Source organism: Chrysoperla carnea, chromosome 3 (assembly GCF_905475395.1).
Source record: "Chrysoperla carnea chromosome 3, inChrCarn1.1, whole genome shotgun sequence".
Lineage (NCBI taxonomy): Eukaryota > Metazoa > Arthropoda > Insecta > Neuroptera > Chrysopidae > Chrysoperla > Chrysoperla carnea.
In genome coordinates, this window is record NC_058339.1 from 76,894,579 (window position 1) to 76,922,437 (window position 27,859).

General features: G+C 28.8%; 3 protein-coding genes across 4 annotated transcripts; 1 reads left to right on the forward strand and 2 right to left on the reverse strand.

Moving 5' to 3' along the window:
* The first annotated feature begins 1,322 nt into the window (after positions 1-1,322).
* Positions 1,323-19,303, forward strand: LOC123294779. Of its 2 annotated transcripts, none has more exons than XM_044875921.1 (3): positions 1,323-1,495; positions 18,099-18,426; positions 18,680-19,301. In XM_044875921.1, the coding sequence occupies exons 2-3, from the start codon at positions 18,100-18,102 to the stop codon at positions 19,187-19,189; spliced, it is 837 nt and encodes a 278-aa protein (XP_044731856.1). In that variant the 5' UTR covers positions 1,323-1,495; position 18,099; the 3' UTR covers positions 19,190-19,301. The 2 variants fall into 2 exon arrangements, with proteins under 2 accessions (XP_044731856.1, XP_044731855.1); XM_044875920.1 differs by lacking the exon at positions 1,323-1,495 and adding an exon at positions 5,130-5,158 and having other exon boundaries at positions 18,680-19,303.
* On the reverse strand, positions 15,878-16,949 carry LOC123294781 (ubiquitin-conjugating enzyme E2 H). Its single transcript, XM_044875924.1, has one exon. The coding sequence runs from the start codon at positions 16,775-16,777 to the stop codon at positions 16,232-16,234; it is 546 nt and encodes a 181-aa protein (XP_044731859.1). The 5' UTR covers positions 16,778-16,949; the 3' UTR covers positions 15,878-16,231.
* Positions 19,304-24,274: 4,971 nt separating the features above from the next.
* Positions 24,275-27,453, reverse strand: LOC123294782 (flightin). The gene is made up of 3 exons (XM_044875925.1): positions 27,311-27,453; positions 26,982-27,203; positions 24,275-24,601 (listed from the first exon to the last, which is right to left on the reverse strand). The coding sequence occupies exons 2-3, from the start codon at positions 27,191-27,193 to the stop codon at positions 24,319-24,321; spliced, it is 495 nt and encodes a 164-aa protein (XP_044731860.1). The 5' UTR covers positions 27,194-27,203; positions 27,311-27,453; the 3' UTR covers positions 24,275-24,318.
* Positions 27,454-27,859: the final 406 nt, after the last annotated feature.

Below are 27,859 nucleotides of genomic sequence, written 5' to 3' on the forward strand. Positions count from 1 at the left end.
TTATAAAAATAAATTTTATTACATTTTTGTCAAACCAGTTGCCTATTCTTACGAAAAAATATCCCATAGAGATAGACGAATTAAATCTCTTTTCTTCGTTCATTTCTAAGTGTTATGTATACTCCTGCTAAGGAGATAGAAAATTTAGAGAGAGAGTAAATTTGATGGTGTTAATCGATGCTCTTTTCACGGAGATTGTGACCCAAAAATGACAAAAATCTAGCATCCGAAATACCATCCTTCGTATAAAAGATCAAGTGAAACCTCAAAAAATATTCGTAAAAAATCGATATTTTTGTTATTTTTGGATCAAATTTTCTATATTGTGGCTATTTTTTTAAAGTGAATTCCTACGAATGAAATCACCGAAGAAGTTGGTAAAATTAATTTGAAGAATGTTGTTTTGCATTTTTTATAAAATCATTTCCTTTAATATACAGGATGCTTTGTTAAGTTGATATATGCTTGAAACTCAAAAATAACTTTTATCGATAAAAATGTTTAGCGAAAAATATTGGGCGTGTATAAGCGCATACCTTACGCAGACATTAAGCTTGACCTAGGTTTTCAAGCTCAATAAAAAATTCACTCAAATCCATAACTGGAAATCGATTGATGCACACTTTAAATAAGAAAGTTGTTAATGATTAAAAAAGTAACATTTTTTGTTCGAAACATTTTTCATGTAATGTTTGTCAGTTATGAACCAGAAGGAGGTTTAAATGAACCTGAAAACTTAGATCGAATTCGTTACCGGTATAAGATGTGTGCATTTGAAAATAACATTTTTTCGTTTGAAGCATTTTACTCGATTAAATTTATTTATCGAGTTTCAAGCTTATGTCGACTTAAAAAAACACTCTGTATAGATAATTAGCACCCAAAAATACAAATTTTCGGATTGATAAAAGCCTGTCGAGTAAAAATACATTTTACTTATACGATGATCGAATAGTGAGCAAAATTTTGAGGAAATATAAAATGATCGAATAATATTTATATTAACATGGCTCCTCGAAAAAATTATGTTTATGTTATCAAAAATTAAAATAGAATTCGTTTTAAAATAGTAACAATTTTTTCGCCTTGAGATTTTTTTTTTCAACACGAAAGAAAATGCAATATTTAAAAAATAAAATTTTCGTTATAGGTCCCCCGTGCGTGAAAACCAAAAAAAGGTGTAAAAAATAGACAAAACATTATTAAAAAAAAAAAGTAAATTTTTTTTCAAAGGTGATATTTTGGCTCAGTAACAGAAAGTGGGGATTGAAAATGTGTAGGATGAACTGAATATTACCTATACATACTACGATTCGACGTAAGATTTCGTTTTAACGACGTCTCAATCTAGTTACTGTGTAGCGTCGTTTTTATAATAATTTTACGTGCAATCCGTTTTCGATCCAAAAAAAAAAATCGCAACTTAAAAACATATACGTTTGTTTATTCGTCAATATAATCGTAAATCAAACTCCTATATAAGTGAATCTAAAAGGTATGTATTTGCAAAAAATATTTAATTATAATTTTCGCAACATATGATAAAAATTGTTGTAAGCCCAATCACTGAAATGTGCCAAGTTTTTAAGCAACTTTGACGTTATCGGAATGCGTTATGTAAGAATCGTGTTTACTGCATGTGTTTCTGTACCGTATAAAATTGTTTAAATATTTCATAATTAATTTTTTACTACATAAATTCTTTTTAAACTAAATTTTAAACTAATTAAATTGAGGGCACGAAAAGATTTAGGTACAGTTCTAAAAAAAATAGCCTTTTTATTTATTATATAATAAGAGAAAACTTTTTTTGGGATGTATTATTTTTAGATTTGTAATTTTAGAAAAAAAGTGTGTTAAGTGAAAATTAATACAGGTCCGAATTAGGTAATGTTGCAAATCATGTAAATTGCATACATTAAGTTTACGTATAGACAGACATTGTTTGTTTTGGTAAAAAATATAAAATTGCAGTTTGTATTATTAAAAAAGTTTGGTTGCTTCTATTAATAAACTAAGATTAAAGTTTATGAATATACCAGAAAAATATGTCTTCTTAAATTTCATAATTATGTAAATTTCTGAAATATTTCGTTAAAAATATATGTTGTTATTTATTTCTAAGAAATTGTGCTTGGAATTTGTTAATGTTTTAATTGTCGGTTAGAAATGGATCTCAGAAATTCAATTTTTTTGTAATACTTTGAATATAATTCCAAAATGTTAATAAATTCAAATCATCATCAACAAACGACACGCCTCTGGTGGTCGATATTCCAACTAACAATATTGAGTAATATTTAGTTGAAAATGGCTAAACATAAAGATTTTCTTGTATTTTAATTGACAAAGGCTGTTTTTCTTTTTATTATTTTCATAAGGAATACTACTTCCTGTAGGGGTTCCACCTCCCTGAATTTGATCCAGAATCTTCAAGTTTGGAAACAGTTCTCCAGTTTTCCAGAAGAAGAACTCTCCAGATTTAAACGAAAATTATTATTTTATAAGAAAGGGATAAAATCATAAATTCTTCAAAAACAAATTAAAAATTTTAAAATCTCCGGTCTTTCTCCTGTCAGTAGGGGAAATCAGTTATAATTTTGTTATGTAGGTACTTCTTGAAGCGGGAATAATAATCTAAACTTCCATAAGGTTTAGGGGCTAAAATAAATCTTTAAATAAGGCATTGAAAATTGCCCTTTAATAATTATTTGAATCTTTAGGTCATTGTACTAATTTCTCCCCTCGAAACTCCATTTCAACCTATTATACCCGTCCCGGCTTGAAAGTACAGGGTGAGGCAGATAAGTGGATGAGTTTAAAAACACTGTAAATTACAAAAAGTGTATTTTGTAAATTGTATTTTTAACAGTTTGAAGCGTTAAATTACACAAAAAAGTCATTCAAAAAGTTAACTAAATGTAACTGAGCTCAAAAAATGGTTGAAGTATGATGCCGTCCATTCAGACGTAGACATTCTTCCAGACGAACAAGTTATTATCAGTTCCGTAATAATATTGTTTTATTATATTCAAATTAAAAGTAGTAATTTTTAATCTGTATATCACGTGACCTAAAACACGAGCCACCATGATTTGACATCATATAGGTAAAAATATTATGCATTAATCATTAATTTGTTGATAGCTTTCATAGTAATTGTAGATTATGTTACCATCAACTTTATTTGTACATATAACAATTACATACACGACTGTTGTTTTTACTTGGAAGAAAGCGTGTTATTTTACCGAAATATATTTTTTTGTGGCTACTTGTTAGGAAAATCAACATTTTGAAGCATTTTTTCAAAAATAATTGAAAACTCTATATGGAAAAATTAGTTTGTTTTTGTCACTTTACAGCGTTTTCAAAATTGTATACTTCTCTACCCTTCCTTGTATATACTTTTTATTTCTTCCAGAATTTGTCAACAGAAATAAATATCTGTGACCGATAAAAATGTTTCGTCATAATGTTTAAAATTAATGAAAAAACTATAAATATAAACTTGACCCATTAGTGAAATATTTATGTACATTTAATAATATATTTAATAATATTATCGTCATCGTAATTATTTTTACCCAAATTGACTAACTGAACTAATAACGTCCATCGTCCAACTCAAGATTCAAATAAACAGATTAATAAAATTCATTAATTATTAAAGTATTAACGTTTATACAGCGTGTTTCAGGAGGAATAACAAATATATTTTAAGTACGCAAAATGTTCCTATAAAAACATGGCTCCTATTCTTAAATATTACATGTTGGGAAAATCATTTTACCGTACGATAACGGATGTCGTAAAATAGAAGTACGATAACGCGAGAGAAATAAATATTGATGCATATCAAAAACCATAGAAACTTACGACAGCTTTGTACAATAGGGCTTTTTATTTAAAAAATGTTTATTTTTTGTGTCGGGTAGATGTTATTCAAGTAAAGACATATCATACATCTTCTATTTTTGTGAAAAAACGCTATTTGATAAAGGTAAAATATATTCGATTTTCTTTAGTTGAATAGTTTTTTGACAACTGTCCGAAACAAAAGCAAATCGATGAAAAGGCCTATTAAAAATATTCCACTCTTTTAATGGTCTATTCATTTCGTTACAAAGATAACTGCTGTTTCTATACCATGTATATATGAAATATATCAAGGTATACTAAGTCTAGTCCCAAGTTTGTAACGCTTAAAAAAATTGATGCTATGAACAAAATTTTGGTACAGGTCTTCATAAAATCATCTAATTAGTCCATTTTCGGTTTCCTTTCCGTCTGCCTGTCTGTCGATACGATAATTCACAAACGCAAAAAGATATCAAATTCGGGAAGTTAGGTCGAATTATCGTAAATGAGCAACATAGGTCAATTAGGTCTTGGGTCTGTACCTAACTTATAAATCGTTAGAGATTAAACAAAAGTTTAAATATGAAAAATTTTCGTAAACATCACTGTTTATTCGCGAGGGCGCAAATTAAGTTAGAAACATTAGGTATACAGTATGTATACAGGTACCTATTGTATATATTTTAAATTTATACGTTACATATATTATGTGTGTAAACGGTTTCGTAATCAACACTACCTATACATGATATTTCAACAATTAGCTCAGTCAATTGCCTGTTTTCACTTGTTTTTTTTTTAAGATTCACCTGCTTATGACTGCCATGATGTCATTATTGACTTTAACAACATACAGGGTTGTGTATTTGTCATTCCTGATTACGTACTTAAAGTTTTTACTTTTCGTCCTGAAACATTCTGTCTCCTTATGTTTATATAGTTGAAAATGTGTTACTTGTAAAATTTATGATATAAATAAACTGGTGATCTAAATCTGATCGAAACAATTAGAATTTAGACTAACATCTCTGAAGAAGATATATTTCAAAATTTTAATATTATGAATTATCGGTCTAAATTTAGTACTTTTATATTAGCAATCGTTTTGATGTTACAAACAGGCGTTGATGTTTTTTTTTTTTTTTATGATAAATAGGTCTATTGATCATTGAAATTGTTAGTTTTATTAAAAGCTTTGTGCTTTGAAGATACTTATTAGTTAAATTTTGACAAATATTAATTGCATTTATTAATTTTTTTATATATTCTTTAAATTTTAAACAATGGTATATTCAAAGTAAGTGTATAATTTTTGGTGATTTTATTTTTATTTATAAATACATTTTATTTTGAATTTCAAATGTGTTTTGTGGTTAAAGCAGTACGAACACGCTGCGAGTGTTGTGAATATTTATGTTGTTCACAGATATATAATGAAAGATGAACAAAATATAATTATTTCTATATATATTTGAAAATATTGAAGTTATTCGGTGACCCTATTGTGTTTTGTGTGCATAAATACCAGTTCTTTCGGGATAAATTTTTTGGGTGTTCTTTATTTAAATTGAAATATTCAAAACGAATCAATTTTAAAGTGAATTCATTACTGCCCACTTTTTTTGTAAAGTTCGAGTCTTAACTTTTTATTAGCTCGTCCCGTAAGGAATTCCGCAATGCGGTACTTTTGACTAAAAACATACTACAGATAATTGACGTACAAAACATCAATAGTAATTTACTTTCTTTTTATTTATAGGCAATTTTATTACAGATATGATATACAAATTACATAATGAACAAAATTAAATATTAATATTAATTCTCTAGCCTTTTTTTTATTAAGCGATAAATTTTAGACAGTGAGTCTATTTTTACTGCCTTTCTTTTAACTCGTAGTGTCTGCTCGTTTGACTTGGATCAATTTTTAACCCTTTTTCCGTGATCCAATGGATCTAAAAGTTTGTAGGAAGACTCATGGTAACGATAAAAAATTTTAACAATTAATTTAAAAAAAAAGAAAAAATTAAAAATTGATTTTTATGGGTTAGTTTAATTACCCAGCACGATAATCTTGATAAGAAGTAAGGAAGATCTTGCGTGGACAGGAAAAAACTGGCAAATGAAATAATATACACGAACTGAAAATAGTTAAATAAAATATTAATCTTAAACTTGAGATTTTATTAAGTGTAAAAATTTTGGTTGAAATAATTTTGAAAGTTACATTAAAACAGCAGTATACGTCACTTATAAAAACAAAATACTTGAAAAGTTCAAATAACCCGCATTTAAAATGTACCACCTACGTAATTAATTGCACTCAGTTTAAAATTGATAATAATATGAACTAAATGCAATTGCGAAATATGACATCATTATTTGTTTATGATTGGTTCTTTTTAATTTAAACAGTTGAATATTTTCTGAATGCACCCCATGCACCCATTAATAAAAAGTTTGACAGTTTTGATAGATTTTGTTATTGTAAAATGACGTCACCTTATGAAGCCTCTGTGATACAATTGAAAAGTTGTATTTGCATAGAATGAGTTAGGTGGGTCTAGTCTTGTTTTTTTAACGGTAATTATTATAAAATTTCTTTTTGTAGTCGATTTGGGGAGTATAAAAAACAAAAACTATACGTAGTATGATGTATTATAGTCAATGTACCCACCACCAGCCTAGACATGACGCGCGACATGAGAAAGCTTACGTTCAGTGAACAGAGGTCATTTGAAAGTTCATTCAATGTAGACAATTAGGTATATATATGTACATATTCGTATTTTCGCATTTATTTGATAACTCATGGAAAACGAATATATGACCTTTCTCTAATATTCAATATCGTATATTCGTGTGCTTTTCACATAATTAGGCTTTTAATTTCTAAGAAAAAGTCAATTGAAATGTACTTGAAATATAATTCCAATATTTTGATTGCTATTTTTAATTTGATTTAACCATGATTTCTTTATTGTCATCGATGTGATGACGTAGAATTCATTCATGCTCAATTACCTTCTGCGCATTCACACTTGAGAGCTTAATTACTTTTAAACGTTAACGTTTCTTTTTGCATATAAATCGAAATGTAACAATTTAATTTTCTTTACTATATTTCTTCTTGCCGCATTTGAATTTCGTGCTGAATATCTATTTTCAAAATATCAAATCGATATGCGACAATCAGAATTATATTATAATCAGGTGCCTCCTTCATTGAAACTAAAAACTTTTCCAAATTTTCGAATTTATAATAAATTTATTGGCAGTGGTATTTAACGACGATATCATTAAGGAAAAAAATGAAAGTCCTACATGAACTTCATTAAAATTCAGATTAAAATTTGTTGGCAAATCAATTGTTTTTTACATGTGAATTAAAACATTTGATTAATGGAGAGTAATTAAAATATCAAATTTAATTATTAAAAAAGTTATTAGATTTCATTATTTTGATCTAAAAACGATCGCCAAATTTTATATAGATTATTATAATTAGGTTTATAATTTTATGCTTGGTATAATGCGCATTATAATTTTGAAAATATATAATTAAACTTTGATTCATTTGAACATTTCTACAAGTTTAGATGTCTGGAATTTCTTATTTTTATCTAGACTTCAACGATTCGGCTCCTTCGTACCCTTAGACACATTTTTGTAAATGAAAATTTTAATTTCTAACTGATATAGGATCTCCAAAAGAGATTCTTACGGTTGCAGAAGCAAGACTGGATCAGTAGATCGGAAGTGGCCTTAGTCAATTGACTATGTAATAATTAAAATAACTAAAACTGTAGCTGCCTGAATAACAAAATTACAAATGCAGTCTTGGATTTTACCAATATTGGCTCAAATTACCTTTTGAAAAACCAAATGTTTCTTCGCTCGTTGCTTCAGTTGATCCTATATTGATTACTCTCATTTTTGTAAACCAATTTTTAATCTATTTAAATAGAAATATATTGATTTTCATGAAAAACGCTTTGGCAATAGTAAAATATCCATAAACAATTTTTTTATTTTAGCTTTCATCGTTTGGCAATATGGGGGAATGCACTTTCGGTTTTATCTTAACGACAATAATTGTCATTTTCTGCAAGGTTTTCAGTAAGGTTGTAATACGTATACTATAATTACAAAAAATAAGACAATTCGGAGAAATAGCTGCGTTCCTTGGGTGTTTAATCGGGAAATTTCTTCTCAATGAACCCGAAATCATGCTCAATGGGAATTGTTATCTAATTTGTTCTATATGGTTGTATGGCGCTTTTGTTCACTTTAAGAAAAACGATCGTTTTAAAGAAATCTTGTTAGCGTTCTTTTTGATTTCCGAATCATTTTACTACTTGACCCCCCAGACCCCCTCTTTTCCAGTGTCTCTTTTTTTGGAACATCTAGAGTTTCATTTGGTATTTGAAACGATCGTTTTTCTGAAAGTGAACAAAAGCGTCACACAGCCATATAGAACAAATAAGATATAATAAATTTCCCTTGAGCATGATTTAGGGATCATTGAGCAGAAATTTTTCGATCGAACCCCAAAAGAACGCAGTGATTGCTCAGAATTGACTTATTTTTCGTGATTACAGCAGGTTATATACGTTTTACAACCTAACAGATGCAATGCAATTGAGTGATTCTTTCCCTGAGTTTGTAACCTTTTTTTTATTTACTCCACCGTTTGACGTGGATTTTTGATATTACATTTTTGAATATTAAAATAATATTTTTGAAAAACAAATTTTAATAATAATAACATTAAAAAAAGAATTTAAATTAATTTTGAAAACTGAATAATAAATTATACATGATATTATTATAAAACATATATTTACCATCGCGTATAACACACACATAGACATATATTCAAGTCGAAGTCAGTCAGTGTTCCCTTGCTATATGTTTTGATTATAATTTTTGGCATTGCTTCAATTGTATTTTTATCAATATATTGTGTGAAGAGAAACAGATCATTGATTTCGTCAAATTTAATACATTTTGTATAACAAATACGTGTGTTAGGTACTAGGTACTCACACTATTATTACTTAAAAGTATTATCTCTTCGAAAATATAATATAGTAGAACCTTGATACCACCTTGCTTGCGTCTAGGTAGGTGGTAGTGCTTTTCATGAATTTTTGTATCGTTAACATTTTATGGATTCATTTTATATTACTACGACTAATTGAATAATAAAATAGAACAATCTAATTAGGATTATTTCCTGTAGGAATTTCTAGAATACAAAATTTATAAAAACCCCGACAAATTGTTCGGGAACGGAATCCTAAACTTGAAACATATCTAAGAACACTCTCTATTAAATTATCTTTTTCCTTAGAGCCTTCTTAAAACTGAACTGATTTTGAGGTTCATCGCCTATATTTTAGTTGTTCCGATGATGTGGTTTGATTTCAGAAATATTTAAAAACTGTTTTTCCAAAGAAAATGGTTTGCGATATAGCCCATTTTCTCAACAATAGAACCTTTAATAAATTTAATTTGCCTTGATACAAGGTAATTTTCTAGTTTTGGCAAAGCTTATACATAATTCGCAAATTCTGTTATATTCTCCAGTATAAGATTTTCTTCTATTTAAAGATGACTGTATTTTCTCCAAGAAAAATAGAATTACTTACATTTTAAACTTATCCACTAAGTATTTTCCGAGTTTAAATCCCCTGAAAATTTCATTGTTTGCCTGTCGTGCATTCCAGAAAGATTTTGTCACAGCGTATTCATACATCTTCTTTATTTTTGAACTGTCAACAGTCTCCCAATATCTAGAAAAATCAGTTCATGATATGTTTTGGCGGAAACATTCTGTATCGTATTTTTTCATTGAAAAAGGCTTTATAAATGTTACTTTGTGAGAAATAAGTTACTGTGGTAATCAGAAAAAAGTGACCGAAAATTTTATAGACCCGGAATATTGTTATAATTACGAGTTGGTTGGGTTCAGTTTGCCGACTATAGAGGAGTTAGTTGGGTTCTGAAGTTGTTAGCCCTTGCGTTCAAAGATGGGACACTATTACAGAAATTCGTTTCGCTCTATTTTTTTGTAAATCCGTTTTTAAATAAGAGTTATCAAAGTTTCGATTTAACTAGATTTTACTGCACACAGATGTGTTCATACTTCATACATAACATTCTGTTAAAACAATGTATATTACGTTACACCCAACTGTACTGATAAACGTATTAGGCATGTGAAAAAGTTCTACGAACGTTTTGTATTTATTTTTAAACATATTGAAAGATTATCAAAATTTATATTCGGTAATGAAATAATATTCTATTTTTTTTGCACTGCAGCTATTATTAGTAATTTATAGTTTATTTTAGTCATAAAATTTTCGATTACAAAAAAGTTTATTCATAATTTATTTTTAAATATTATTTAAAGGGCTTGTTTTTCAAAATATTCCGGTTTTTAATTAAATTTAAAAGTGTCGGCAATGGTGATTTACAATTGAACTAGAATGACGAGTTACCAATATACAACTTGATGTAGCTCAAGTTTGGTTACTTTAACGCAAGGTTGTTGCCATGTGACGTTAGGAGCTGGAGATTTCAATTTGAGATTCTTAAAACTTGAGTGACTTGTACGGAGTTGTAACACATTGGGAAGATCTCTGGTGTCCTCAATCTTTGATAGCATCCTAAACATTCGGTTTTTAACTGCCCTACTTCTGAAATCTATCATGTCAATGCCTGTAGTTGCTTTAATTGGTTTCAAATTTCAGCTTCTCAGAGATGCTCTTTCAGTTTGAAATGCTTCATGTCTATTTCTTTTCAGTTTTGACACAGATCTTGAAGTTTTCCGAAATTGACAATACTTTTAGTTTTCCCTGGTCCTGCGAAAGTCTTTCAAAGCAAAGATATTACTCCTTTTCTTTCTACACTTGTTTATTCTGGCATTTGGAATAGAATGAACTAATTGTTCCTGCTTAGGTTATTGAATTTGATAAAACATTTGTAAAGAATCGATTTCATCATATTTCAATGACTTGACTCGAAATTGTTGCGTAAACTACTGTTTGAAAGATGCTGGAAACTTGTGCCTAGATATAAATGCTCCAATTTTAGTTTCTTTGAAGGTTCAAGGCTCGTCGATAAATCCCTTGATGGTACGATCTAAATACTTTAAACTGTTCGAATCTTTGAACAGTGAACTCGCCAGAATCCGACAAAGATTTGACAAGGTGGTGTCGAATTATCGAATTTGTCGGACTATAGAGTATTGCCACAAGCCCCCTGTAACTTTTTCAAAAAGAATATCTTGTAATCCGTCAAATTCGACATGTATTTATAATAAATCTGCATTGTAATTACCGTTATAGTTATGTCGGATTACAAGGAGTGCCGATTTGGACAGGGGGCCGATTACCGCGGGTCTACTGTATTTCATTAATAATTTGGTTAAATGGCGTAATTATTATAAACCGCGCATAAAAAAATCTTACCTACATAACTAATAATTTATTCATGGTCACGTGTAATTCGTAATGATTGAACATAATAATCCTTATCAATGGTAATATAACCACTAAATTTTTGTATACATATCTTATCACTTAACGTTATTGCCTGTTGAATATATGAGAAACTATTAAAAAATAGTTTTTCGATTTGGTAATAGACTTACAAAATATTTCAAAGATTGAAAACAATGGGAATATTCGATAAACTTCGTTATACATCGTATAAAACAAAAGAATGTCTGGACATTTTATATTACTTAATAAAATATGGCAAATAAATGACCTTAGAATTAAATTATTATTCATAATTTGTGCAAAAAGGAAATAAATTAATTAGAAATGGTTAATTTGCATTGATGCGTAAATAACAAAAAGGTAACCACCTTCATATAATATTTATTATTCAAATAAAATGTTTATTGACGTTTTAAAAACATGAAGAAGTTATTTCCAAAGTATTTAAAATCAAATAACACTTGTCAAATTCATATAGATTACTAATAAGTCAGCTAAAGCCATTGTACACATTCTGATGCGGCCATCTTTACTTCTTTTTTGATTTTATTTTCAAATGCCTAGAAAAGTTTTCGTACAACATGGCCTAATTATTTTAACAAAATGATGTTTTGTTTTGTTTGACCGTGATGATCATGTGTGATTGTATGCGTGTCAGCCATGTGTGTTTGTACATTTTCAGATTCAGTGTGAGATGTTTGTTATATACACATGATATTATATGCGGTGTGCGTTTTTTAATAACATTTCCCGGAGATGATGTTTGAGCTGAAAAAGAATGAAGGCATTATGTAGCGCTAATTATAGATACTATTATTATTTATACAATCCTTGCTATTATATTAGTTGAGCGTTAAGTTTCTTTTTAGTTGTTTGAACATGTACTGTGTTGTAGATAGCGTTTGTTTCACTCATGAATACATTAAATTTATTCGATCATAGTTTGCATTTTAAGCCACGTGTAGACTTAAACAAATGTTTATAGATTTTACTAAAACTCCCAAGAACTTCTGAATTCACGCAGTTGTATATTAAAAACACTTACCTAATAATTAAGACAAAATCAGTTTGACCAATTAATCTTTCACTAATGTCGAATTAACCTTGTGACAGACAGACATTTTTTATTGGTTTATTAACGCGCCTGGTAAGGCATCTCTTCCTATATTTTGTTATTTATTAGCTCTTTTTCCAATCAACATGTAATCGAACTTTGAGATTTCTTGACATTTATCTAATAACTGGAGTGGCGGATTTAAGTGGCGAAAAGGATCAATTGCCCACTGGGTCCTCGAAGTAGGGCATCACAAGGGGATTCGAAGTGCACCAACAAAAACTTAAAAAAAGGCGAGGGGGGTGAGAAATTTGAATGAAAAGGCACGAAGTTCATTTCTTTATCTATCAACTGCAGTGGCGGGTTTAAGGGGTCACAAAGGTGCAATTTCCACTGGGCCCTCGAAGTAGGGCATTACAACGGGCTCGAAAGACACGAAATCTGAAAAAAAGGAGAGCAAGGCAAATTTGCATAAAAGGGTACGAAGATTAAAAAATAAGGGGAAAGAGGCAAAGTAGGAAAAGGCACCACAAAGGGGGGGGGGCACCAAGTTTACAGATTTAGCCCACTGGGCCCATTTCCTTAAACCCACCACTGCAACTGCCATAAGTCGAAAAAAGAATCCAAAATGCCAATAGCTTGCTAATAATTTTTTTAACTAAGCCAATGTAGCAACGCTAATAATCAGAAAGAAAATGTGCCCATTGACCTAAACTCCCAGCGTATATCAGAACCTTAGGTTAATAAATAATGCAAAACAAACCCCCTCTCCCATTTCCAGCATTAACCTATAAAGACGTTTTAAAAGTCTTGAAGAAGGGTGTTTTTTTTTTATAATTAAAAATAATAATAAAACAATGAAAAAATATTAATTTAAATATTATTGAAATATTTTCTTGAACACAACTAAAAATGATTTTTGTTTGTTTTTTTACTTAATTGTTTGATCTATCAATAAATTTAATATATTTTTAAATACTTATCTTATTAATTATCTACCACAATACATAAAGAAGTTTTTTTAAATTAAAAAAATTAATTATCAAATAATTGTATCTCTTATTAGGTGAACGGTACATCCGAAAAAATCTTTATAAAAAGAACAGTTGACTGACTTATGAAAAACTCAAAATTGAGTCAACCGGAAAAATAAAACAGAATAATGAGAATAAATTTTCAAAATTGACATGTTTTTATCATTTCATAAATTTAAATCGGCCTTTGCGTAAAAATTATGCTTTTTTCATAAAAAGGTTTAAGGAGTAAAATAGCAATTTCAACCTTGCTAACTAAACGGTTATTCAAATCCTTTTTATTCATATTCTTGAGAATGTACCGTTCTGTTTATATATATTATCATAAAATCTCAAACACTTAACTGAAAAAATTAAAACACATCCCCTTAAAATAATTCAACAAACAATAATATTGTGTTTCAAAACGCTTTAATTTTTTGTTAGTAAATTCGAATTTTTGTAACACAAATTATTGTCAATAAGTAACAAAAAAATGCAAGCACTTTATGATATAAAATGGACACTTTGTAATTTTTTGTACACTTTCTTCATAACAGATGTCACCATCTATCGTAGACACAGTCCATTTTATATATATCGATGTATTTATTACTTCCCATACCATACCATAAACTTAAAAAATATATTTTAAAAGTCTATGATTTTATTTTAAAAATACATAAATTAAATTTCTAAAAAAATATTTTCAGAGTATTTTCATACTTCATTATCGAAATAAAATATTCGGGTGCTTTAGTTAACATTCGACAATATTCGGTTTAATTCTTTTATAAAAAAACCATTATGAATTTTTATTTTGATACAAAATATTAAAGAATATTTTCAAAATACATGGTATCCCAAAATTGAGTATACAGTGATTTGTGTGGACGTTGTTTTTAGGACACTCTGTGTGCTCTGATAAATACCTTTTTTTTCGACTTAATAAAAAATAAATATATAAATTTTTACCCAGTGATATACTTATTTATTTAAAATTTTTTTCTTGATTACATTTTTTTTCTTAAATAAATATAAAATTTTTTTTTATATGTCCGTTATTAGAATTATTAGCTAAATTTTTTGAGATTTTAATGATTTTAATTTATTTTTTTGCTCATTTTTAATTTTATAAAAAATATTTTATATTTTTCAATATTTTAGTATAAGTAAACATTTTTTAGTCATAAAAACATTGAATTTTTTCACTAATTGATAAAAAGGTAATGCCAGAAAAGGTTTACTTTAGATATATTTGTATACTAAATGTTCGAGAAGGTAGCGCAAAAAATAAATGCATTATTTCCGAAACATGTCTAGGATCGATCGTATTCATGAAAATACAAAAAAATCAATAGATTATTACGTTCTGCCTTTTTATACTCAAAATAGATACATCTAATGCGGAATGTGAAATATTATGCGGTCGCAGGTGTTACATAACGTAGAGGGCTAAAGAAGAATTCATATTCTTAACTGCTAAGAGAAAAATTTATATTGCAACATTATTCATTATTAATAAATTTGACCAAATCATTAAAAAATTATTTTCTCATTCAATTTCTGCTGAATTAAAATTTACGGAAAAAGTTTTGGAAACTTAACTTCGAACATGTGCTTGTTTTAGCCCCTGCATTACGCATAACACACCATTTTACATGGGAGCAGACTGTAATAGGTCTCATCTCGAAAGACAAAATTCTAACAATTTTAACTCATGAGAGTCGCATTTTTCCATTTTGCATAAACTTTTCGAACACCCAGTATATATTGCACTTTGAAATTTAAATCTATAAAATGGATTAAATATTGAAAAAAACTATTCTCAAGATCACAGTGTTTTTTTTTTATTATTAAATTTTGAGAAAATAAGGACCTTTTTATCAATTACACAAACATTTAAAACATCTATATAAATATTAAATATTATACAAGTTTTTTTTCAAAATTTTCTTTTGGCCCTTATACTAAAAGCTAAAAAAAATTGTAACTCAAAACACGAAATTTTTTTTTTTAAATAGCTGAGAAAAACAATAATTTTTAATGGCTGTAAATATATCACAAATTTTTGTTTATGGTCAAAATAAAAATATAACTTTTGTAACACACGGTAATTTTTTTATTTCAACAAAGAAAAATTTGTCGAATTTCGTTGTGAGTTCTTTGTTGATTTAGGGGATAAATTAACAGTTTTTTTTTTATAAAAAATTAAAAAAATAAAATTTAATATGTTTCAAAATAATTCCAAAAGGTGATGTCAAGAGAGTTGACAATTTTCGCAAATCGAAAATCGTAGAAATATCAAGTGATGTACCCAAAAAAATAAAAAAAAAAAAAAAAAAAAAAAAAAAACAAAAAATAATAAAAATGAAATATTATTTCGACGATTAATTGTATTTTTAAAATATAAACTATTTAATAAACTTTTACAACCATAAAAAAACATTTTTTAAGCAGTGAAAAAATTGCTTAACTAATAAGAAAAAAAACTAATAAACTTCGTTAAAATGCTCTCGACTACTACTTTCAAAAAAATGCGGATTCATTATTTCGTCCACAAAGTCTTTGGTTTGCAGTGCAATTACGTAAGTAAACACACAATATAATTCGGACACCCAAACAAAATTTCTGTTTAAAAAAAAAAACAGAAATTTTATTGAGTCGATAAAACAAATACGTAATTACAATATGCATATATTATTAACGTGAAGATGGCGTTTTAGGAGACCCCCCCAGAACACACTAAAAATGTTTTTGTTTTTATTGACACAAAACACAATACGATGTTATAATTCCATATCTTGTGCTTCATCTTCACTAAAGTCCGACATACTGGACTCACTATCCGACGGACTGGATTCTTGTCCTCTAAGTGCTTCTTCAGTTGCATATTTACGCACATAATCTGCAACTTTTTTTCTGTATTCTTCTGGTTTATGTAAATACATGGCTGCTGCATCTCCATTTAATGGATCTATTGGATTTGGATACGTCAATAATTGTGGTAGAAATGCTTCAAATATATTTGATAGATCGTATAATGCAGTCCATGCTTGATTTATGACATCCAAACAAACTGTCCCAGATACTTCATCGATATTTGGATGATAAACTTTATTCATAAATCCAATACTTGGAGATTTAAATGGGTATTGTTCTGGTAAATGTACACGAACTTTCCAAACACCACCTTCGTATGGTGTCCCTTGTGGTCCATAAAATTTTACACAAAATTCATTCAAACCACCTAGTATGGTTACTTCATGTTTACTTTCGATCAGTTTTAATACGTCTGTATCAACACGTCGTTTCCCAGCACTTGGCGATGACATATTGTACGATTTTTTTAAATTTCAAACACGATCTTTTTAAATTTAAATCGTACACAATACAATTAAATTTTTTGACGTTGTTTTTCTAAATGCCCCACAATAATATCCAAACAAAGAGATTCACCAACTAGTACTATAATGACAGCTGAAAGGAAATGGCGTACAATAACTTGAAAAAGTCAGCTGTACGAGATGAGAGAGTTAAATACAATGAAAAAATTATATGTTAAAGTGAAATAGCGATTAAAGTATATAGTGACGACATCATATTCTAAATATAAAAGCTAATGAGTCTCTTCGTGTTCGTAAATAATGTAGGCATCGTCTTTACCATGATTTTTATTACCGTTTAAATAAACGCGCAATTAATTGTATGCATTCATTATTTTCAATATTTTTTATTGATTACCATATTTAGATAATTTTTCATTTCGAATTAGTATTACATTATTTTTAAAATTTTTTGTTTTCTTTAATTTGATGATTTAATTTAGTTATGTATTACTTTTCGATTTCAATTTGTTGTTTATTATGGAAAACTTATTGAACTATACCAATGTCAACTTGATATTTTTAAAATAGAAATTAATTTTATCAACTGAAATAATTTGAAACATTTTTTTGAGTAGATTATAAGTACAAGATGTTTCATGAAAGGAATCATTACAAATATTGTAATTTAGGTATCAAAATAACCAAAAGCCAAAGCAAGAAACTTGGGATTATATCAAAATCAAATTTTTTAAATATTTGCTATTATCAACAAATGATGGACCCTGAAATCAAGGCAATTATGGCGCCAAACACAAAACTTTTTAATATAAATTATTTTTGTCGTTTTATCACTATTTGTCATTTAGCTTAGGCGAATAAAATAACTTTGAATCCTAAGAGTTGGACAAAGAGATTAGATGCCATATGTATGACTGTAATGTGAAAAAAAATTCTGTAGAGTGAATAAAAATTTCATTTAAAATGGTCCCAATAAAGTTAAGCATGCTCCAGATTATTTTTGCGCTACAAACATATTCAATCTATTTGATGGCAGAACTATACGAGAAAGTGTCTTATGGAAGAAAAAGATGAATAATCGAGTGAACTACAGCGCAAAGAATTTCTGCTCTTGAGTGAACCTTATGGGCATTAGTAAACTCGATTATCGACCTTTTACTTACCTTTGGACTATTTTTAATTGATTTTGTATGGCATATTCTAGCTAAACATTTGATCGATAAAAATGAAAATTGTCTCTTTAAATTTGCTGATCTCAAAATGTATATTTTTTCCATCTAAATTAATGTCCATTTTTCTTGTTTCACAGAATGTCTCGACCAAGAAGAACCCGTGTGTACGATGCAAATTACAATATTGGCGAAAGTCTATACAGACCAGCTTTGGATCGATTGGATCGTAAATATTCTGGCCGGCCATTAGAATCACCACCACGTTCAACTCCCGTCCCAGAAAATGTTGATGATCGTTTTAGTCGGGCATTTGAAGAGATGGATTTACCATCTGCAAGACGTCGTGCTGAAAAATTGATTTCTGATGAAACCATTTTTGATTCACGCGGTGCTGCCACTAAACGGGATGGTTTAAAAATTATCCCAAGCTTTGGCGGTGATGGTGACGATGATTTAGACGAAGAAGTAAGTTAACAATTCATTGATAATTTGTCTAGTAACCTCCAGGCTGACTTTTCACGAAAATCTCCTTCGGGTAAAGTGTATTACCTTCGACAACCGATTCCCACCGATTTCTGAGTGTCCGGGCACCCAGCCAATGATCGAATTAAATTTAGTAATTAACCGCAAAGCCAAAGCTATTCAAGTTAAAAACATGAAATTAGCTCTGAAGGATGTAAAATAACTTTATATAAATGAATTTTAAATTGATTTGCAGATCTCCAAATCATTGAGAAAAATTCGCGAAAGCCGACGTAAAGTATTGGAAGACGTCGATTTGGAAGGTACAGTGAGCTCTTTACAAACACGACGAGACATGGGTTTATCGGACAAATTATTAGATTCCGTTGGTATTAATGAAGTAAGTGCACGCCGAATCCAAAATGGTGAATCTTCGTTAGTTGCTAAATCAAATTTAAGGAAATCATTAATTATGGATGATGAATTCGACGATGCCCCAGTACAAGCACGATGGACTGCATTACGTGATGAGGAAACTAGTGGCGCCGCTGAACGTGCTAAACAATCCAGAGCCCGTTTACAAGATTTAGAGGATGAAATGGAAGCGATTAGCGATCGACAAGCAGCACGCGAACGTCGTGGTAAACAATTACGTGCCATTCTTGCAGAGTGTGAAGATAATAATTCTAATCTTTCTTCACAAAAATCATCATTAAAATCGACCAGAATTTCGGCACGATCTGAAAAGAAATCTGTTACTTTCTAAATCTCAAAAAACATAAAATTTGCAATACCTTATATGGATTTTGGTCCTGTAGGATTTCTTTTTGGTTATGTTTTTTTTTCTTTTTTTTTTTTTGTAAAGATCCAATGGATTTATTTTTTATTTTAAATAGGTATATTGTTTTTGTTATATGATTCAAAAATTTTCGGCTTGGTATTTGGACCAAATAATATTTACAAACTGTGAAATGCAATGCGTTTTTGTAGATACACGGCGTAAAAATTATATAAATTATTTTGATGTTATTTCAAAAAGAAAATTAAATTTATTTTATACTTGTTATACTTTAAATATTCAATAAAAGGTATGTTAATTTATTGGTTCTTTATCATTCTTCAAACCCATATAGCCATTTTGGATTTTAGGGAATAAAAATAGGACCACTGAAATTTTAAGCATTTAATATTTTATTTTGTACACTCTAGCAAAACCCGACAAAAGTTTTGAAAAGCGGTATCGAATTATCGACATAGACCCCACCCCCTATACAGACACAAACCCCCTGCAGTCTGTTTCTTTTTGAAAAATATTGTAATCCGGTAATTTGCATATCAAAGTAATAAAATTTCAACCATTTTCTAACTTTATGGACATAAAGCATTCATGTAGATATTTATAATAAATCTGCATTGAAATTACTGTTTGAGGTACCTGTGTCCGGCAGGATCCCCGCGGGTCTACTGTATTTAACATTATTATTAACGTTTATTCTTTATCCATAATTTCTCCAAGGTCAACTTATTAATTTCTGAAATAAACTGATTGATTTTCTAAAAATTTTAATTGAATAATTGATAATATTTCGAATATTGTCAAATTTAAATTCTAAATCAATTTTAAGGATATGTTTATGTAGCGAAAAGCAATCAAATTGATTGTTTGAACAGATACAGCTATTCAATTTTTAATTAGGGATTTGTAAAATTGGAAAAAAGTTAATAGTCTAAAAGTCGAATTTGGATCGATCTTTACCCATCTGTTATACCGAATGAAAGTTATTTTTTTTGAAATGTAAAATAATAACAAATATATCTGTAATGGGTTGCTTAAAAAAATGTGGCCAAGACTATTTGAAAATACCAAGAGTAAAAATTTTTGGAATTTTTCACTGGCTTGCATATCTAACGACTTTTAGTTTGCTCAAAAACAAAACCATAAGAAATAATATACAATTTGATAATATTATAGCATATCTATAAATGAAGATAATTTAAAGCTTTCGAAGTTTTGATATTCTTATTGACCATATTTTTTTATTTTAAAAATTATCAAAGATAATAAATGAGAACTCTAGAATATTTTGAATTATATTTCGATTTGCCCTAGTTTCCTAGATTAATATTTAAATTGTATAAATATTGATCCAGAAAATTGGGGCAAATCGAAATTTAATTCATATTTTTGTATGTAACTCAATACAGCTGGATATTTGTTGATATTTTACATTCCATAAAAAATAATTTACATTTTGTAAACATATGGGAGAAGGTCGACCCTAATTCGGCTCTTGTACTATAAATGTTGACCAATAATTAAACTTCCAAAAAATTCATGTCGCTTCCTTATGAAGCTTAAGTTTCCCGATATACATTCTTTCTATTTAAAATATCTGCAGTACATTGAAATTTTATTATTGCGCTAACATTTTTTTGGATTAGAATAATTAATGTCCTTTTCTGAAACACTCACTTTAAATAAAAAAGCCAATTATCTAAGTCTCGATAATGCTATCTTAAAGAAATAAATCTATCTAGCCTGTATCGTCGAAAATACACATCTTGCGAATAAAGGGGTTTTGCAGCGTTTAATAGTCAGAGACGGACTTACTTTTCTTTCGTCCCTTTGGCCAAAAATTGTTCTACTTTCTTCTTTTTGTACACTTTTTCTTTTGCTTTAGTTTTCGTAAATCTACCTGGAACCCTTTTTTCGTATCTTAAAAATGGACCCAAGAAGAATGGACCTCAGAAAAAATAGATCCGGAAAAATAGAGCTGAAAACATAGACCGAAAATTGTATAGACCCGAAGTATTGTTGTAATTACGAGTTGGTTGGGTTGAGTTTGTCAACTATAGAGGAGTTGGTTGAGTTCTGAAGTTTTTAGCTCTTTTGTTCAAAATGGGACACTATTACATAAATTTTTTCGGTCCTTTTCTTTGCGGTCAATTTTTTCCATAATCCATCCTGAAAACTTGCCAAATTCTTTTTCGATATTCGGCGTAGGTAACTTTTAAAATATTGAAAATTGAAAATTTTCTTTAATTACTCAGCTTTCAATATTTTGAAAACGTAGGCAGATAACAGATATCGATAAATTTTTATACCATGCATATATGTAATATGCAAGGTATACTAAGTTTAGTCCCAAGTTTGTAACGTTTAAAAATATTGATGCTACGGACAAAATTTTGGTATAGGTGTTTATAAAATCCATTTCCGGTTGTCTGTCCGTCTGCCAACTCGATAAATCAAAAACTCTTTTGAATTTTGTTTGAAACATTTGTTTCGTAAACATCACTGTTTACCCGTTAGGGCGTAAATTGTATAGTATGTATTATATAAATTGTATATGTATGTGCAATGTGATATAGTAATCAACGCTATTTATGCATGGTATTTTAACAATTAACTCAGTCAATTGTTTGTTTTCACTTGTTATTACTATTTTTCGTCTACGTTCATGAAGTTATAATAAAATTCATCATCAAAGTTGAAAATAAGATAAAAAAAATTTCAAAACTAAATCTACCCTTCTCGTACATTTTTTATATGGATGGAGACATTTGCTGTTTTTATTCCCCGAACTAAAAAAAAGGGGTGTTTAAGTTATTATAGTTAAGTTACTATACCAAAATTTTTTCATCAATATTTTAAGCGTTACAAACTTGGGACTAAACTTAAGTATACCTTGGTATATTTCATATACATGGTGTAAAAATTTCCTGCGAATAAATAATAATAATATTTTGAGAAGTTTATGTCATATAAAATTATTATTTAAGTGTTTTTTCACCAAAAATAAAATAAAATCTCACTCACTGTCTGTGTCTGTAAATTTTCATTGAAATTGATTTTAATAAATTGATAATAACAGATGTTTTTTAGCCCACCTAAAAATATTAATTTTCATTATTTTTATTTTTTTATTTTCTGCATTATTTTATGTATTTGGAATAATTCCAATGTCATATGTCATTATTCTTCTAACAATATTAAGTGTGGTAGTGAAATTTAAAAAATAAATAAAAATAAAACAATAAAAAAAAATTACAAATTTATAGTCAAGATTATTTATTATTATAATATTTACATTCATTAATGGTGATTTACCATTGATAACCCTGAAAAATAAAGTTTAAACACTAATACCTAATAATAACCATTTATTTTGGATTAAGGTCGATCGAATATTAAGGCAATTAAATGTATAGATAAAAATTTAAATTTTTGATGCGGTTTTTTGAAAAAAATCTGATGAAGGGTTTTTGATGTAATTAACAAATGTTGAATGAATGCATTTTTGATAATATGGTACAGTAAAAAATGTTACAAAAATCGGCTAATCAAGGAAAATAAAAGAAACCGCTCACATTTTGCTAAAACCTCTTGGATCGTGTTTCTTAGGTGTCAAATATCATTAGTAACGCATGAGTTAGTGGCGCAAATGTTAATAAACAATATCTACTTGTTAATAAACAATAAATTGTTAATTTAATTTTCACTTAAAAAATTAGTAATTAGGCAACTAATATGACGTAAATGTTAAGTGTTTGTCAAACTATTATACGAAATTCAAGTGGCCTGTTTATTATCTTTGTAAGTCAACTTTAACATTAACTGTTCCACCTTATAGATTAAAAACTAAAAAACTGACGAAGAACTTTCTAAATATTTTAATTAAAAGTTATTTACTATTTTTAGTAATTAAGGACGTTCCTAAAAAATAAAGTTTTCTTAGAATCATCTTTTCGCTTCCTCACTTACCCACTGATCAATTGATGCTAATTTTAGGAAATGGTCCATTGAATTAAATTAGTAGTTGTGGCTTATTGACCAAGTGTGACCACGTGTGTGGTAGAAACAAATTATGCTTTTAATTGGTCTTTTTGTTGGAATTTTAACTTGATACTGGGGTTTTTCTGAAAAAAAATTGTTTGCCGTAATTAAGATTGTTGTCTTACCATGAGCATAGTGTAAGAAAATTCTAATTTTTTAAAATACTTATTAAGGATATTAGAATACAATTACCATCAAAATTGAAGTCGACTGACGTCTCTAAATCGAGATAAACTTAATTAAAGTTAGGAGAAATATTCAAAAAACTAACTGAACATTGATGTATTCGTTTTGAGTTAAAAAAAGAAAAACAAAAATTATTGAACGTTTTTTGAGATATGATAACGCAAAATTAAACAGTTTTATTGTTGAAAAGAAACAATTAAAGTTAGAGTATTGTGAATGTAAGAGAAATAACTATATTAGCTGAATTTTAAATGACTCATCGAATATAGTTCACAGAGTGTCTTTTTTAAGTTGACTTTTCACAGAGTGTCTTTTTTAAAGTTTAAGCTTCAAACTCGAAAAATGACTTCTATCGATAAATATGCTTTAAGCGAAAAAAGTTGGATGTGTAGGTGCACATCTTACGCAAACATTAAACTTGATTTACCTTTCAAGCTCAATGAAAAGCTCATTCTACTCCATAACTGGTAATCGATAAATGAACACTTTATATTAGAAAGTTGCCCGAAACATTTTTCTGCAAACCGTACAGTTTAAGCAAAAACAGACTGAAAAGTTTTACCCAAAATTGTTTTTTCATGCAAAACTTTTAATTTCGTATAATTGTTTTTGTGAAATTTAAGCATTCTGCGAAAAAAAACATTCCAATAAATCTAATAACAAATCTTATATTATTTCACTATAAGCTTATATACTCTTACCCCGAATATATGGACAATATTGTGGCAAGACAACAGCCTTAATAAATAAATAAAAAAAACACAAATTTCGAACACATGGGCATGATTTATTATAATCATAATAATATATATAATACACGTTTAAACATTAAAATTATGAAAAAAAAAAATTAAATTATAGAAGTCTTTTTTTTAATGGTTCAAATATTTGGCATATGTTCGATGCACATAAGCGCTACTGTGATAGCGATAAAACTTCGCATTTGATCTCGAATCAATATTAGTCCTGAATTGGTAATTTAAGTTATCTGCACGTCCCTTACTTGTATAGACTCGGAAAGCACGTTCCGCCCATTCTTGTGCGCGTGGTATTTCTGCAATAAGCCCTCTTTGTCGTTTATTCAAATAATCGATCACGTCATCATAGTATTTGTGTCTGTAGTCGTAAAGGTAACTGTAATTCAAGAATTTTGGCCTGAAACGAAAAAAAATAATTATTGAAAAACGCAGTGTTTGGGTGTTCTTATTTTTTGGGACGAGGCGGGATTTTGGGACAAATGTATTCGATATAATAATCAATCAGTAGAATTTTAGTTTTATTGGTATGAGTGCAGCTTGTAAAACGTTCTTATAAACGATTTGTTAATTCCAAAACATTCCTAGCGCAGGATCCGCGTTAGCTAAGCAAATTCCTTCTTGGCAGATGAGAATTCTTGAAAAATTAAAAAATCGAATATTGCATATTCGATTCATAACACATATTAGTAGCATCCCCTTAAACTTGAATCCCTTATTTCAACCCTTTACGGTTGTAAGGGGTTAAAATAGGAGATGCGAGACTTTTTTCGCCCTTCTCAGGCTCTAAAACATCTCTGTAAAAAATTTCATTAAAATCATGACATACAGACAGATAGATTTTTTTCGCATTTATAATATTAGTAAGAATAGTCTATTCCGCCCCACATAAAGACGACGTATAGACCTTACAGGGTATAAGTTCAAGCCACTGTAGTCTTTTCTTATCCCTATCTATAAGTTTGAGGGCCAATCGGTGAATATAAGGTCAAGCTAGGTCGGAAGAGGGCGGGGACCCTCTTTTATCTCTTTGCAACGGAGTCCCTGGCCACCCAGCTAAAAAAAAATTGGCCACCCAGCGAAAAATTAAGTTTATCATCTCGAAATGATTTCGAAATTCTAAAGTGCGCAATAAAATATATTGGCCAGGCGAGGCTAGTTTAGGCAAAATAAATGATAAGCAAACGATTACCCTTTCAATAACGTTGGTAAAAGGTAAGAAATCAGAAACAATTTTCACGAAATGAACAGAGGTTAAAAAAAGAAACTAGTAAAAAGTATCAAACTTAATCAAATATACAATTATATCAATTCATTTACTCATAATCGAATTATATCAAATATCAAATTATTTTCAAGGTGATTTCAATGACTTCCCTGATCGATTGAGAGTTTATTTTATCAAGTCGGTTATAAATTAAGTAATTTTTCTTTTATTTACATACTTGGTACAATTCACGATTTCTAAAATATATTCGCTTATCCAAAATCCTAGATTATAGTTTACTACCTAAAATCTGTTTTTATTTAAAATAAAACAATAATAAAATTCCAAAAAAATAATTATATTTATTTGGGCAGTAGCATAAGAGTCAAAGACTTAAACCTAAACTTTGTACCAATATTATAAATATCAAAAGTCAAATAAATTTTTAAAATATTTCGAAGTATTAAAATAGGTGAATGATTGTAAAATGGTGACACAATTTTTTTAGTTGTATGACTCAAAAACATCGCAAAATTAATGATTTGTATAATAATCGGAGATGAGTATGTTTCACTTATAATAATGTTTTTTAAGTAATATCTGATTGTTTGATTATTTCAGTTCGATGCTATTTTAAACTGACTTTGGCTACCATCAAATGTAATTATAAATGTCATGCTTGAAAGAAATTCTAATATATGATCAATTGACCATATCGAAAACACTTTATTTTATCTTTAAGAAAAAACACTTAAACGTTTTTTTTGTAAACACTTCTTTTTTTTTATTTGTAACGTTTTTATTTTTAAATATCTATTACATAAGAGCCATTCTTAATTATTGTAGGCAATTGCCAATACTTTGGCTGATTGTCATTTTTTTATTGTTGAAAATTTCATAAAAATGATTAATAGTTCCAAAGTTGCATATTGCTAATTTTGCAAAAAAGGTAACACCATAGTAATCCAACCGGATTTAGAAAAATAGACCAAAAAAAAATTTGTGTAATAGAGTCCCATTTTTATACGCAATGGCTAAAAACTTCAAAACCCAATCAATTTCTCTACAGTCGAGACAAACTCAACCCAACCAACTCGTAAATTAAACAATAGGTACTCCGGGTCTACAAAGTTTTTGGTTAATTTTTTTCCTTTCTACTGTTTCCGATTACTAATCCAACCATACTCATAAAATATTTCAAAAAGAAGCTCAATTTTCTTTATTATTCTAAAATATGAGGTATTGGCATGGCTTGGTCTTTTGAAAACTCATTTGAAATCCAAATTTTAAACTTTTTTCTGCGCCAGTTCATTTATAATATTTTAAAACCTATGAAATTCAATTGAATTGTTATTAAAATTAGCAACAAAAATCCTTCAGCAAAAGAAAAAATTCGATTGGAATGAAAAATTATTTTCTTTTCAAACGATTTCATTCGAATCACATTTAAATGTGTAATTTTTTTTGTTTCTTTTAGCTTTTGAAGTCTGGTTGCTTATTTGAAAGAAACTGAAACAATTCACACGAAAAACCAAAGAAATTAAAAAAAATTAGCATTCGAAAATCTTCGTACCTGACCCAATGTCTACATAATACTAGCTTATTCGGATCTCTTGGAGCTGGTGGACGAGTGGGTGGTAATTCTTCTTCTTTTGCAGGCTCAGCTGCGGCAGCGGCTTTAGCACCTTCAACTGCTGCTACCTCTACTGCAGCCTCAGCTGCATCTGCTTCAGCTCTTGCTGCCTCTTCAGGATCTTCAATTACCCAAGGATCATCATCTGCCATATTTGAAAACCTAAAAAACAAATCAAACCAAAATCACCCAAAAAATAAACAAATAAATTCACTTTTCAAAATTTAGTTCAAGTCCATTCGATAATAATAATAATAAACACAAATCACCTTAATTAATTAATTACAGTAGATCAATTAATCAATTAATTAAAATCACTTTAATATTCTCAGAAGATGATCCCTAGGTAGATAGATAAATGTGACTGTTTATAATACAAACGCCAATATCAAATTCAAGTCCACGAATCTTCAATTGTTTTAAGAAACCAACAAATTTAAAAACTGTCGTAACGTAGTTGATATCCCCACTTATTATACCTGCCAATCATTCGGCAAATTAAAACACGCACCCAATTATGTCGACCTGTTAACAAAAAATAATGACCTTTGATGAAATAAAAGTTCATGTAATATATATTTATTACAGCTAGTTGTCAATTTAGTCCAATAAAATTAAATAGATAATCATGGTAATAAAGAAAAAATCAATGCATCTTTGAAATTTTTATTAGGTTGTAAGCACTAAGTTGTTTATTAGGTTTGTACTTTGCACTTTGTAAAAGAAAATCGACATCTCCGGGGTTTACCTAACCCCCTTTTGGAATGGGGGTAGTTGGGGGTTTTAATCAGTTTTTTACAAATTACAAAAAAACTTGA

What these genes read in the sequence shown, in the direction of transcription:
- LOC123294779 (XM_044875920.1), top strand. An exon ending in ACGATGATTTAGACGAAGAA is followed by an intron (nt 18,427 to 18,679) that starts GTAAGTTAACAA and finishes ATTGATTTGCAG; the next exon opens with ATCTCCAAATCATTGAGAAA.
- LOC123294781 (XM_044875924.1), bottom strand. Translation starts at nt 16,777, where the DNA reads ATGTCATCGCCAAGTGCTGGGAAACGACGTGTTGATACAGACGTATTA.
- LOC123294782 (XM_044875925.1), bottom strand. Translation starts at nt 27,193, where the DNA reads ATGGCAGATGATGATCCTTGGGTAATTGAAGATCCTGAAGAGGCAGCA. An exon ending in TTATGTAGACATTGGGTCAG is followed by an intron (nt 24,602 to 26,981) that starts GTACGAAGATTT and finishes TTTTCGTTTCAG; the next exon opens with GCCAAAATTCTTGAATTACA.